Below are 14,483 nucleotides of genomic sequence, written 5' to 3' on the forward strand. Positions count from 1 at the left end.
ATGTCGGAATTTCATGAGTGCAGTTGGATGGAATTCACGTTGGAATGAAGTTAAGCCACAGCAGGATGGGAAGCTGGAGGAGGCTACCATTCTAAGTACCTCAAGAGAAGCAGAATGTAGGAAGAAGAAACAAAAAGGACCACACGTTGTTTCCAGAAAATTGTTTTATACCTGAGAATTTATGATCCTCCAAGTTTAAGTGGTTCCAGAATGGCCAGCTTGGCCAAGGCTCCCAGGACATGCAAAACCTGCCCCCCGCACCCCTCTTCAGCCCCATCTCCCACCGCCCCCTCATGCCCAACACTCCAGCCCCAGTGGCCTTCTTCCATCATGCCATCGTTCCCACCCTGGGGCCTTTCCACTAGCTCTTCCCACTCCCTAGAATGCTCCCCTATGGGAATGGTCTTCAGGCTGCTGACTCCTTCTCACCATTCCGACCTTCCTAAAACATCACCTCCTCCGTGTCCATCCTTCCTAAGCTCCCAGTCCCTCCTTCCTCCTCACCCAGTCCCACTTTCATCATAGCATTCATCGCAGCTTGACATTTTCTTGTCCTTATTTTTCATCTGTCCCCCCCGCCTTGAATGTAGGTTACCTGAGCACGGGGCTATCTCATTCACACTGTATCTCCAGCACTGGAACAATGCCAGGAGCACAGCAGGTACTCAATAAATGTTCGTTAAGTGAATATTAGAGGCCAAAGAGGACAAAAAATGTATTTTTAATGCCCCCATTCATGTTTGATGTCTGCCCTGGGCCTCATCGCATTCCAGCCATCCAAGACCCTTCATGAGAAAGCAAAGTTGGAGTGAGGCCCAAGTTTAACTGGAATGCCAGCTTCCTTGCTAGGAGACTAAGGATAATGAGAAAAGCTGGAGAACACTTCCCAGTTTTCAAGTGAAGGCTGATTATGAAATTAGGAGAATGCCTCCATTGTCTGCGAGCACCCAGGTCGGCCTTCAGCACCTACGCACACTCTTTATTTTTACGTCCACATTCACTCATTGAGCCACGATGTACAGAGCACAGATTCTGCCAGGCTCAGTGCTACATGCTGGGGCCCTGCCCGCAGATAACATCGAGTCCAGTTCCCTCTGCAGGAAAAGTCCTATTTGCTGAGCACTGACTACATGCATTCACTAATGTCAGGTCATCTATGTTGTCTCCCAACCACCCTGTTTTTGTCCACATTTGACAAACACAGAAACCAAGGCTCAGGGGCATTGGGTGCTGCCGAAGGGGCCGGTGCCCCAGCCCGGCTGACACACAGGCCTCCTCCGGCCCAGAGCGGGTCAGCTGCCACTCCCCAACACCCTCTCCTGAGCCACATCCTGCTGGCTCCTTCTGAAGTTCAGATGAAGTTCAAGGTATGGAGTAAATAATGTGTATCAGTAGATGACCAAGAACTTATCCAATGCCACTTCCCTCCCCTTATGTCCCAGAGCAGTCCTCTCCCAAAGAACTGGCACTGCAGCAGGAAGCGTGGCTGTCCCCTCCACCGGGAGGTGCCAGGATGCACTCTTGCTGACCCTCCCGGCGGAAACAAGGGAAATGCCTCTACTTGAGCCGCCTTGCTCAGAACAAAGCTTGGCATGTTTCTTATTCCTCAACAATCTGACAAAATAGGTATTTATTTGTGCCTCTCAAGCGTGTGGCTTGGACACGGTGTTCCGCATCGTGGAAGTGGCCCTGTACCAAGTGAAATATCTGTTACTATAGTAACAGTTCCTTTTTATTGATACCAGAATAAACAGGAATGCAAAGCTGCCTCGCTCACTGGCACATTTCAGCCGCCTGCGATCCCCAGGGGTTTAAGAACCACCCTTTGGAGGCGGCCCTCCTGGCCAGTCTGGGACTTCCCAGTGGAGCGAGGAGCCAGCAACTCTGCCCCTGAGTTCCCTTCCCGACGACGGCAGAGGAGACGCGCCTGAGAAGTAAGACCATTTCTCTTCTGTTTCACCTGCTGTCCGCTGCGCAGGGAGGAGGTGCGAGGGAAAGCGGGCAGCCTTGGAGCACTAGGTGGGCCGTCTGGGGAGCTGAGCTCTTGGCACACAGGTAGGCACCATAGGGCTATGTCCCTGCATCTGTGAAATGATTAGAGGGTGCTTCCTGGCAGCCTGGATTTGGGAGCAGGATAGAAAGCAAAGTGGAGAGAGCGCCAGTTCCAGCCCTCCATTCTTATTGATCTCCGTCTTCTAAATCCTCAGATGAATCTGAATTTATGCACGATATGACCTCACCTAAGCCCAGTGTCACGCAGTGTGGCAGTTTCAATTCTCCTGCTAACTGATAAACGAAGGCCAGAGTGCTCAGGGCAGCACAACGCAGAGAGCACTCTGCAGAGAGGTGTCGGTCAGAGCTCTGCTCGGATCTAGCTCCTTCACTCACAGGCTGTGTGATCTGGGGAAACCAGATGACCCCTCAGAGGCCCAGTGTCTTCATCTGTAAAAATGGGTGCTGACAGTACCCCCTCCGCAGTCTGCTGTAAGAATTTCATGAGATATGGCTGTGAGGGGCTTGGCACAGTCCATGGCACACAGCGAGTGGATGTGAGCGTGTTAACTGCGCACCTTTCTGGTGAATTTGGCTTTAGCGCTTGGCAATGCAAGGAAGTCTGCGATTGGGCCAGAGACCAGGGGTTATGGGATTGGGTGTGTCACTTTTTGGAACTGCTACCAAACCCAGGTGGGTTCCTGGCTGACAGGTAGCCCCATACTGGTGTCTCCAGTGTCTCGGATCCTGAGTGGCTCTTCGCACTGTTGGTGGTGAGCACCTGCCAGGATCTTTCCCCTGGAGGCATCTGCCAAGTGGAGTGGCTGGCGTCATGCCCCTGGTGGGCCAGCAGGAATATCTAGTCTGCTGACACTTGTGCCTTGATCCATTACACAACACTGTCCACCAGCCTTGTTCAGGACCATCCATATCCAGCCCTGGACACAGCTGTGGAATTCATTCAAAACCTCGAATGCCCACCCAGACTTTCTCCTCACAGAGTAGGCAGTCACAGTTGACCCAAAGCAGAATGTTCAGGAAGTTTGTGTTGAGTCATTTTCTCTTGGGGTGGGGAGGTGGCATCCAGATGGACAAGAGCTCTTACAGGGGCTTCTGGACATCTGCCGCAGCTGCTGGGAGATCTGAGTGGCTCCCGGATACACTGCCCTTTGGTTGCTGGCCAGGGAAATACAAACAGGCACTTTCCCCACTGGGAGGAAAAAAGTGACAAGGGTCGGGAAATCCATGGCCACACTTGTCACTTTTCCTGAATGCCTCTTTCTCCTTTGCCAGAGGTTACTTAAAAAGCCTCCCTTCTCCTTTGCCCCTCCACCCCATGGAAGGTTGAGCCAAGGTCACGGTGTGTTCTGAACCCAGCAGCTTGCACAGTGATAAGGAACAAGGGCAGGGTCGGGGGGAGCAGAGGAGTGAAGACTGGCCAACACCCCGGGGAGGGAAGGCCGCCAGCTGGTCCACTTCTAAACAAAGACCAGCCATGGGCAGACAGGCCTGTGGATTCTGGCTTAAGCCCAAAGTGGCTGGGGCTGGGCTGGGCTCCCCAGTGACAGTTTGTATTTCGTATGGGCCAGGAGTCCTCCAGTAACCAAAAGCCTCATTTTCTCATCTGTAAAGTGGGCTCACACTCCCTCTTCCTTGGGCTTTCTTGAGTATCCAGAGAGACAAAAGGGATGTAAACCTTCATTTCTTGACTGAAAGACACTCTGCACCTGGAAGATAACAGAGCGGTAAAAAGAGCACTGAATTTGGAGTCTAAAGGTCCTGGCTGGACCATTAACTCTTTGTATCTTAGGACAAGTAGCTTGGCCTCTCTGAGCCTCAGTTTTCTCATCTACAAAATGGGAATAATAATACCACTGGCTGCCTCCCAGGGCGATTGTGAGATCCAGGTGGAAGTGAGTGAGGCTTCATCAAGAGTTGAGTGCTGGCCACAGGTCCCCTCAAGACAAAAGGACCACAGTTCACCCTCCGTGAGCATTACTCTACCAGGCCTGGGCTAACCATATCATGCACCCTCCAAACAGCCCCATGGGTAGGCATCACCATTATCCCCACTGTTCAGGGGCTCAGAGAGTTTAAGCTATTTGCCCAAGGTCACACAGCTAGGAAGTGATGCTGCCATGATTCAAACCCAGTCTTTCTCATCCAAAACATCTTCTTGAACCACTTTGCCTTACTGGCTCATGTGTCATTTTATCATTGATGCCATCAAAGACAGAGCTAGAACCACCAGGCCCGGGGAGAGGCAGGTGAAGGGGATGTCAAAGCCTCAGACAGCCTGGGGTCCCACAGCTATTCTCAGGATGAACTGGAACCTGTGTCTTCATTGGTGTCACTTCCCTTCCATCTCTCCTTATTGCTCTCCTGCGCCGGGGGGGTGCCAGTGTTTAGTTTCAAAGCTGCCACCCTAACATTAGCCACGCACACCCCAGCGGCCTGGTGAGCTCACCCTGGGTGCAGTTAGTGATCCCAACTGAGCCTCGCCTGGCTTGGGGCTGGCGTCCTGCAGAGCCTCCGGGAGGGGCAGTAGGAACCCTCGAGTCATCAGCAGAACTGGGGAAGAACTAAGTGAGAAGCTCGGCATCGCTCCTCCCCCCTCTTATTACCCACCCGCCCTGAAAGATGAGGTCGGTCCTACAGTCTGCATATTAAGTGAGAATTACTTGCCCATCTTGTAGTCATGCAAGACATGCAATTTAGCCATCATCTCCTGGCTGCCTCTACCCCATGCCCAGCGCTCGAGCTCATCCAGTCTTCACAGCATCTTGATTTTACAGAGGAGAAGGGTCCTGGAGGTTAAAGACCCATCCAAGGTCACACAGCTGCTAAGAACTGTGATCTTAATCAAACCTGCCCACGAAAACCAGGCCAACAAGTCAGCTGAAATCACTCAGGCCAAAGCAAAGAAGCTTGATTTTTTTTTTTAACTCCATGGTTTGCAAAGTTGGCTGACTATTGGAATCAGCTGGGGAGATTTTTAAAATCCCAAAGGCCTCCCAGGCCAATTAAATCAGAATCCCTGGGGTAGGACTCGGGCATTGGTATTTTAAAACTTCCCCCGGTGATGCCAATATGCAGCCAGGGTTACAATCCACCAATTTAACCAGTGCAGTTTTTAGGAGAATGAGAAAGCTCAATCCAAGAGTAGGAATGAGATTTATTAATATTAATTGTTAAAACAGCTAACGAAGTGGCCACACTATGCAATTCCAGGGGCACCACTCAGTTTAATCTACAGGAGTGAGGCCCTAGAGTTGTGCAGTGCACAACCTGCCTTGCTGTATGTGGCAGCCCTGGTAGCCAGCACTTACTGAGTCCTCGACTCTGTAGTAGGCACTTGCAAGTAACACCGCATTTATTTTGCAACAACCTTATTAAGAAGGGTGCTGATCAAAAGCAGCTGTCCCACCTCCTCAAGGCTGCTGTTCTAGTGGAAAGCAGCCACAGACAGTAAGTAATGAGTGGGCACGGCTGTGTTCCAAAGGGAGTGGATTTGCTCCAAAGGCTGTAGTTCCCGGACTCCTGCTACAGAGGGTAAACTTGCCCGAGGCTAAGCAGGGGCCAGGCAAGATTCAAACCCGGGTCTGAATGGCTCCCACGTCCACACACTTCCGCTTCCTTCTGCGTTTCTTTGACAACGGGGGAAGGATATTCACTAGCCACTTAGCTGCCTCCTTGGTGGGCCCATTCCTCTCCCTGCCAGCTTTTCCTTTGGGTGTTCGTCTGTCTTTTCGGAGATGACCTAATGGTCACCTCACCTCTTTGCCCCATCGTGGCCACTTCCTGGAATCTCAGATCTCTCAGGATTCCCCAACAGCCCGAACGACCCGGCCACAGCTGCCCTGAGAAGGGACCCCGCCTCTGCTCAGGAGGCCCAGCTGACTTCCAGGAGAGCCCAGATTGTCTCGGCCTAGCAGCCGCGCTTTGCTAAGTTGTCTCTTTGTTCCAGCACCTCTGTGAGGCGCTTCTGCACAGAAGCCTCTTCTAATTAACCTAAGAGGCAGGAAGGCTGGCTCCGCAGCTCGTGAAGCCCTGGCGCGCGCGCGCGCGCACACACACACACACGTGTCCACGGATCCCATACGTGTTGTTTGCTAGAGTTCAGAACACTAAGGGGCAAAGGCAACGGTTTCCCAGCCTGCAGCTCTGGGCTGAAGAACCAGCCACATCCTTCAGGATCTCTCACCGCTAATTTCATTTAAAAGAAAAAGAAGAAAAGGGCCTGAGCGGATCCCTGAACCAGAACTGGTCGCTGATTAGACCTGGGGTGCAGGATTAGCTGCATAATTTGCAGGGCCCAGTGCAAAATGAAAATACAGGATCGCCCTTCTCAACGCGATCCCGGCCTGTGTCCTACTGCCGGAGCGGGCCCTCCCGCCCCGGCCCGGGGCGGCCCACCCATTGGCTGGCTGGTGACCTATGGGGTGAGGGTTCTCGGCTTGGCCAATTAGGTGTTTTCCTCTGGAATTTAACGCGAGAGAGACGGCGCTTGCCAGCTGGAAGTGAAAGAAACCAAAGTCATAGAGAAAAATTCCTCAAACCTGCTGACAGTTTTTTCCCACATAGCAGCGAGAATGACCTTTTAAAAACCGAATCAGACGCGATCTTTCCCGACTTGAACCCACCCGTCCACCCTCATTCCAAGCACGCTCCCTGTCCCTCACTCACGCCACTCCAGGCACACTGTGCCTTTTTGTTCCCTGAACAGACCGAGCTTGTTCAAGGTATGTGAGTCACACATGCTGTCTCTCTGTCCCGAACAGCCTTCCGCCGCCTCCTCAACCGTCAGATCTTAAAGGTCGCCTCCTCCGAGAGGCCCTCCCCCAGCACCTGGCTGAAGGTCGGTCCTCCTGTTGCTCTGGATGCCAGCCCCCCTGGCTCCTCCGGCGGGCTCCTCGCCATTTGTAATCGTTTCTTTTCATTGGTTGGTGTCACGTTTTGCCGTCTGCCTCCCTAGTAGAATGTCAGCTCTGTGAGAGCAGCAACCTGGCTGGCTTAGCTCACCTCTGTGTGTCCAGCCTCTACCATCCTACCTGGCAAATTATAGGAACTCAAACATTTTGGGATGAACGAATAATTTTATTATTTTGCCCTTTCTCCATGGTCATTCCTGTTTTACGGGAGCTCTTGGTTTTGTGTACTTATTTTGTATCCGGCCACAGTATTGAATTCTCTCGTTGGTTCCAAATGCTTCTCTCTTAATCCATTTGGGAATTCTGGGGACAGAGTGGCATCTTAGGAAAATATTAATTCTGTCCTTTCCTAAAGTTAGACAATTTATTTCTGTTTCCTGCCTTATCACTTTAGCAACACACAGTTAGTTGTTTTAAAGACGGTGTGACTGATGAAAATTAGGACGCTCTGCAAGGGTTGGGGCACAAAGGGGCAAAGGGTGGGATGGACAGCCAGGGGGCTGCACCAGTTATTTCAGTGGGTGGATAGGATGCGAGCTGAGGACACAGGAAGGAAAGAGTGTAGCTGAGAATTATTGGGATAGAAGATTAGTGGGCTTTGGCAATGGGAATAGGCAGCAGAAGGCAGAAAAATTCCCAAAACTCCAGTCTGAATTGGAGTATTCTAATGCATTGGCTCCCAGACAACTTAATCCCACCGACTAAGAAATTATCCACATTTTTAGAGGAGGAGGGAGCTGATATAGCCAACGGTTTACTTTGTCAAGGGCCATTTTTAACTAACTACCGAATACTACCACAATCATTTTTTTAAGGATCAAAACTTGGGAAGGATATCACCTGAAAACAAACAATTCTGTATGAAAAGAGAAGAAAGGAAATTAATTAGAATTCTCATTTTGGAAACAGTTCTGAGAATGTGAATTCAAGAAAAAAATTAGCAGCTATGTCTCTATGCTGTGGCACTTAATCCGGCTATATCCAAAATGTCTTACAATAATTAACACTTTTTTCAGTTTGCACAGCACCCTTACAAATGTGGTCTCACTTAAGCCTCCTAACAGTCCCCTGCAATCAGTAATGAAAGAACTGCCCAACAGGGGTCTGGCATGCCACCATTTGCAAAGCCTGGTCTCCCCCTTGATTCCTACATTCCCTGACCTTGCAATTTACACCCCATCAGATCCCCTCCACCTGTATTTTCCAACCCCACCGAGCTATTACCCACTTCCAGTGTTTTACACAGACCACCATGAGTACAACCGCAAAGGTTTTATTATCAATTACCAACAACGATTTATCGAGTGCCTACCACATACCAGACCGGACCCTGCCAGTGCCTGGCATGCAGGAGAGGCTCAACTTCAGAAAAGCAGGACTCATGAAGGAGGCAGAACTAATGCCAAAAATATCATTCTAATTACTGTAAGCAGCTAATGATCAGGCCGTGTCACCCTTTTGAGACTTTTTCTTAAGAAGTCTTTCCCTCTCTCTCTCTCTCTCTCTCACTCTTGCACTTGCTTTTGGGCATTTCCAGGTTATGGAGCCAGCTTGTAGAGAGGGGAGCCCTTCTGCCTGAATCTCAAGTAAACTGACAAATTTCAGGCTGCCATGGTGGAAGGGAGGCCACGGAGAAGCCAGACGTCCACATTAAAGATGACAACTGTCCCTTTGTCATTAGAGACAGCAGTCCCAGCATTTCATACTCTCCACTTTGATCTGGAGAAAGTGAAAAGCTGGGCGCTTCCACGAGGGAATTTGGAACTATGGGGAGGGAAGTTGGACAATAAGGGGTGATATTTTCTTTTGATCACTGCATTTATCCAAATTATCTTTAACAAATGCATAGTGCTCTTTTAAAATATCTTTTCTTTTTCTGATACAAGCTTATTGAAAAACAGAAACTCAAACATAATTCTTTTTACAGTAGGGAAAATCATTTTTTCAAAGTCAAACCAAAAACATTTGTGCATGTCAACCCATATTTTGTGACCAGCAGCACTTTACCTTATACCCCACTTTACAAGCATTGTCTCCACTCCTTACAACAACCCTGTGCACAGGCTCAATTCTTTCCATCCCACAAATGAGGAAACCAAGGCTCAGAAAGTCAGGTAGCTCGCCCACGGCTGCACAGTTGCAGGGGGCCGAGGTCCGTCTAACACTAAAACATTAGCTCTTCAACTGTGTCCGTGGGGATGGATGAGATTGTGGACCCAGCTCTGACCAGCTCCCTGCCCATCTCTACAGCCTCCATGTACTCCGAGATCCAGAGGGAGCGGGCGGACATCGGGGGCCTGATGGCTCGGCCGGAGTACAGAGAGTGGAACCCGGAGCTCATCAAGCCCAAGAAGCTGCCGAACCCCGTGAAGGCCTCCCGGAGCCACCAGGAGCTGCACCGAGAGCTGCTCATGAACCACAGAAGGTGGGAGCGGCGCTCGGCTGCCTCAGCCTGGGAAGCGCCTCAGGCTGCTGGGGCTTGGGGAGGTGCCCCTTGCGGAAGGCAGAGCTGGCGATCGGTCATCCTGGGGACCCTGGAGGCTGAGGAGGGCTGAGGGTGCCCCACATGGTCACAGCAGAAACCGGGAAGGTCCAAAAGCCCTTTACTCCCACCCAGCTGCCCACTTCATGCTGCCCTCCACATACATTTACTGAGCACCTACTGTGTGCCAGGTCCTGTGCCCAGCCCTGGGGGTACAAGAAGGAATGGGACCCAGTTCCTGCCTCCCGGAGGGGGTGGATGCCTAGCCAGGTGATATGATGGGTGCTTTGATGGGGGCAGAATGGGGCTGGGACCCCAGGGGAGCACCTGGGAGGGGTCCAAGTTGGCCTTATGGAGGAGGTGATGCCTGAAGGATAGGCAGGAGTCAACCAGGCTAGGAGGTGGGCATTGGCTGATAGGAGGTATGTACCCAGCAGATGGATGAACATGTGCGAATAGACAGTAGTTCAGTGTGGCAGGAGCGTAGATTGTGAGGCGGGCCAGAGGAGACGTGTGGTCCTGGGAAGAGTCTCAAGCAGGGGTGTCACAATCCTGGAGGGGACATGAGTGGAGCAGGGAGACCAGGGGATGCAATGAGAGTCAGCCTTGAGGTGGCAGGGCTGGGACTCGGTAATGGAGGGAATGTGGGGAAGGGGAGTGGGAAGCTGAGCCTCACTCGCTCCCAGGCCTGGGAAATTCTCCCTGCTCACCAGTGTGTACTAGGAAGGCGGCGGCGGCGCCTTCGCAGCTCCCTCTACTGGCCGCTCCTGGTATTGGCGCGGGCTGTGATTTTCCTTCTGTCAGTGCAGTCAAGGGGCCTTCTGGCAGATGGCATTTTGTATCCTTGGTGGGCTTTTGTTCTCCCCATTTAGTATATCATGAGTATTTTTTCTGATTGCCTGTTAGAGTCACCCCTTTTAATGTCAAAAAACATCACCACAATAAAAAGAAAGCAAAAGCCTAAAGACAAATCAGGGGAAATGGTTGCAATATAAATAACAGACAAAAATTAGTATATACATGTCTCTTATAAATCCATAAGGAAAAAATGGACAAAAGATAGGCATGGTTAGTTCACAAAAGAAGAAATGCAAATGGCTGGTAAACATCTCAAAGGCTGTTCCACGTGACTCATAAGCAAAGAAACACAAATGAAAACCAGATACTATTTCTTGCCTACCAGATTTTCAAAGACAAACAGATTGGATGATGGTGGTGGGGAGACATGGATGCTCTTGTACATCTTTGCTAAAAATATAAATTGGACAACCTTTATCTAAGGGGCAGTGGAAATATGTATCCAAACTCTTTTCAGAGAGTCTGATCCAGCAATTCCACCTCTAGAAACTTATCCTGAGAAAATACCCAGAAACAACATAAAACCTGTCTCTGCAGCCAGACAGGCCTGAGTGCAAATCCCCATCCGGCCCCTTCGTAGCTGTGACCTGGACTGGAGTCTCGAGTCCTAGCGTCCTCATTTCCCTTCTCTGTCCAATGGGACAGTAATGGTTCCCGCCCAGGGGCTGCCAGGAGGATTGCACCGGTTAATGGTGTAGGTTGGTGTCACTACAGGGTGCAGCCCTGGGACTGGGGTGGGGGCAGCTGGGGTCTCCTGACGGCTCCCCCTACCTCAGGGGCCTGGGCATTGACAGCAAGCCAGAGCTTCAGCGTGTCCTGGAGCACCGCCGGCGGAACCAGCTCATCAAGAAGAAGAAAGAGGAGCTGGAGGCCAAGCGGCTGCAGTGCCCCTTTGAGCAGGAGCTGCTGAGACGGCAGCAGAGGCTGAACCAGGTGGGTGGGGGACACCCAGCCCTGGCCGGTACCTCCTCCCAGACCATCTCCCCTGGCCCAGGGAGGAACTTTGCATGTGGCTGCAGCTGGCAAGAGGGAGGAGGTTGAGCAAAATGAGGACTGGACCAGGAGTCCACCACTGGACTGAGTCTTCACTCTGCCACTCACTTCACTGTGTGACTTTGGGCCACTGGCTTCCTCTCTCTGAATCTGTTTCTTCATCAGCCCAATCTATTGCATGCTGATTCTGATTTCATTCTCACAACTGCCCCATGAGCCAGGTGGCATTCCCATTTTAGAGATGGGGAGGTAAGTGATTTGAACTAGGATTCACAGGGACATCTTTGGTGCTCTGCCCCCCAGCTAGCAGGCTGGTGGCAAAACTGATCCCCAGTTCTGTGTCCCCAAATGAGACCCTTGGTCCAAACCCAGTGGCTTTTGACAATAGGGATTCCCCTGGCCCTACCCCCTTCACACCTCTGCTTCTCCTTCAGCTGGAAAAACCACCAGAAAAGGAAGAAGACCATGCCCCCGAATTCATGAAAGTCAGAGAAAACCTGCGCAGAATCGCCACGCTGACGAGTGAAGAGCGGGCGCTATAGGGCTGGCTTCTGGAGCCCCAGCCCCTGGCAGCCCATCCCGGGCCCCCACACCCTTCTCCAGCCCTTCTGCATCTGGCATCCCTGGGCCCTGGGCCTTGGGACATCTGTGATGTTTACGCTTGCTCCTGTAAAGATGCGTCACCCCAGAGGGCCTCCCCACCACCCCCAGGAGCCAGGGGCCCCTGAGCCCCCAGGCTTTCCTTCTGGGTATTCACCTCTCCTGCTCCCAAAGGAAGCCACTATGGGGAACACCTGCAGCACAGCCTCTCTCCCCGAACGGGCTTCTGAGCCCTGCAGAAACCTTTCTGGCAGAATTGGGAGGGAGGGACAGGTCTCTCTCTGGCCTGCCAGGCCCTCCATTCTGCCCAGGCCCCATGGGGCCCCGCTTCTCTGGGCAGCCCAGCTCCCAGGTCTCAGAGAACTTCCCTGAAGACAGGTGAGGGGCAGCTAAGCGGAGCGTCTCGGGACACCTGCCTTGAAAGCCAGCAGTGGGGAGAAGTGTTCAAGTGCAGCTGCCCCGGGTGAGGAAGGACAGGGGCCCATGTCAGGCCAGGTTGAAAGGGTACTAACAAGACAGCTTCTCAGAGTTGGCCAGCCTTTCCCCCACCCCCAGACTTTCTATTTTCTCCTCTCCACAGCCCTCCCTGCCCGGGCCTCATAACCACAGCTAGCCAGGGCTGCAGCCTTCCTGCTCCCAGAAGTCTAGAACAGTGCTTCTCAAACTTTACTGTGCCTACAAATCACAGGGGATCTTGTTACAGGACAGCTTCTGATTCAGTAGATCTGGGGTGGGGGCTGAGATTCTGCGTTTCTAACAAGCTCCTAGGCTGCTGGTCTGAGGACCACGCTGCAAGCATCAGGGCCAGAGGATCCAGGGGGCACGTCATCCCTGAAACCACCTCTGCCCGCCGTGGACCTCTGTTCAGGGGTTTCCACCCACCTCTGCAGCTCCCAGGGCTCTCGATTCCACCCCACTCCAGGGAGCCTGGGCCTGGGAAGACTTTTGCCTAGAAGATCATGTCACCTGATTGTTGCTTTCATCAGAGATGTAAATAATTGCCAATCTGCATTTCTTACCACACTGTTATGATTCAATCTTAGCCAAAAAAAAAATTTTTTTAACCTTTTCCTTAAGCCTTGGAGAACAAATACACAGTGATTTCCAATAGGCTTCTGGAAATATGAATGGTGGTTTGAAGACACCCTGCCACCCTTAGAGACTGGCCCCTTCAAGTCCCCATTTCGAGCCTCTGCACCTAAGACCCACTCCTGACTTGGTTTCCTTCACCTGCCAGCTCCAGTGAGTTCACCTGTTCTTCTTCCTCAAAAATCCCTTCCCACGGGAGAACAAATGTTTTACCCTTTTGCTCCTATCCCATTTTTAAAGATTCAAAGAATAAAGCAGGCCTGTTTCTTTTTCCCCTGAAAATAAAATCTCTGCCCCTGGCCTTGTGAACCCATCGGGTGAGGTGACAGGGCAGTGCTAGAAAAGCATTTCCTTCCACCCCCCCAAAACTGCCGAAAGAGCTGCCACCGGGATGCTGTTTGGACCAAAGGTGGACCTACAGGAGGAAAGGGCTCATCCTGGTCTTACTCCTAACTGGGTAGTTTGAGGGGAACCAAAGATCTCGTCCTTTTCCTGTGTGTGGTCCAGCGTAGGGGGGTAAGTACAGATATGCTGCCTCTGTGTGTGTATAAGTCGAGCTTTAAAAGGCTCTTGAATGTGACTCTTGGTGAGAATGTGGTAACACTGTTCTAAATGTGTGCCAGGGAGAGTGGTGCTAAAGATTCACAGTCCCTAAGTAAAGACCACCACTTCCCCAAAGAAGCTGCCCTCAGGGGTCTATGCATTATTCAGATGTGTAAAGAGAAGCAAGGCAGAGTGTGTAGGGTGGAGTAGGCCCCTCGGAGGGAATGCTTGGGATTTCACTCTGTGGTCCCCAGAGGTGCTCCATGGAGACAGTGAGTCATGGAGATGAAGCCCCAGAAGTAGAAGGGACCTTGAGCACCACATCGTCCAGTGGAGCCGTGGCAGACACCTTTGTTCACTCCCTTGTGACCAGTCCCAACTCCTTTCTAGCCACCTCCCACTGTAGAGACTGTAAATCTAGATTCTCACTGTTCCAGCCTCCTTTGCAGCTTGGGGTGACCCTGTGACCAGGTATGACCAGTGAAATTTAAGAGGAAGTCTACAGGGGCTTCTGGGAAAGCTTATACGTTTCTGATAAAAGACACGGACAAGGTAACACCTCCCTGCCCCTCCCTTCTTCCTGCCTTGATTGAGGATGTGATGCCTGGAGCCACCACAGCCATCTTGCTACAATGAAAAAAAGGCCAAGAGAATCTCAAAGACATCGACCCTATCATCATTTGACCAAGCCAATGCCAGCAGCCATCCTCCTCCACAATTCTTGTAAATAAAAATAAAACCTTCTTTGTTTAAGCCACTGTTGGGCAGTCTCTGTTACTTGCAGCCAAAAGCATTCCTAACTGACACAGAAGGCCAGCCCTGCTGCCCGGAATTGCCTGAGGCCTGTACTGAAAATCAAGATTCCTCTTTCTTCTCAGAAACCTGTTGGATCAGGATCCCCAGCAACAGTGCCTGGGATCTGTTTTTCTGCTCCTTCTCCATTTAGCCTACATGGCCCCAGTCTGAGAACTGGTATGTGGGCATCACTAGCTCAC

The 14,483-nt window shown here is 51.5% G+C and overlaps 1 protein-coding gene across 3 annotated transcripts in view; it reads left to right on the forward strand.

Moving 5' to 3' along the window:
• Positions 1-14,245, forward strand: part of FAM107A (family with sequence similarity 107 member A) — a 37,993-nt gene extending 23,748 nt beyond the window's left edge. Inside the window, exons 1-4 of one of the 3 annotated variants that reach the window (XM_008519839.2) lie at positions 1,524-1,934; positions 9,174-9,348; positions 11,040-11,196; positions 11,691-14,245. In XM_008519839.2, coding sequence (XP_008518061.1) covers positions 9,179-9,348; positions 11,040-11,196; positions 11,691-11,798 — 435 coding nt within the window. In that variant the 5' untranslated portion in view covers positions 1,524-1,934; positions 9,174-9,178 and the 3' untranslated portion in view covers positions 11,799-14,245. Of the gene's footprint in view, positions 1-1,523; positions 2,056-9,173; positions 9,349-11,039; positions 11,197-11,690 lie in introns of those variants that run through there. The other 2 variants (XM_008519830.2, XM_008519822.2) reach the window with 2 other exon arrangements.
• Positions 14,246-14,483: the final 238 nt, after the last annotated feature.

This window comes from Equus przewalskii, chromosome 15, assembly GCF_037783145.1.
Source record: "Equus przewalskii isolate Varuska chromosome 15, EquPr2, whole genome shotgun sequence".
NCBI lineage: Eukaryota > Metazoa > Chordata > Mammalia > Perissodactyla > Equidae > Equus > Equus przewalskii.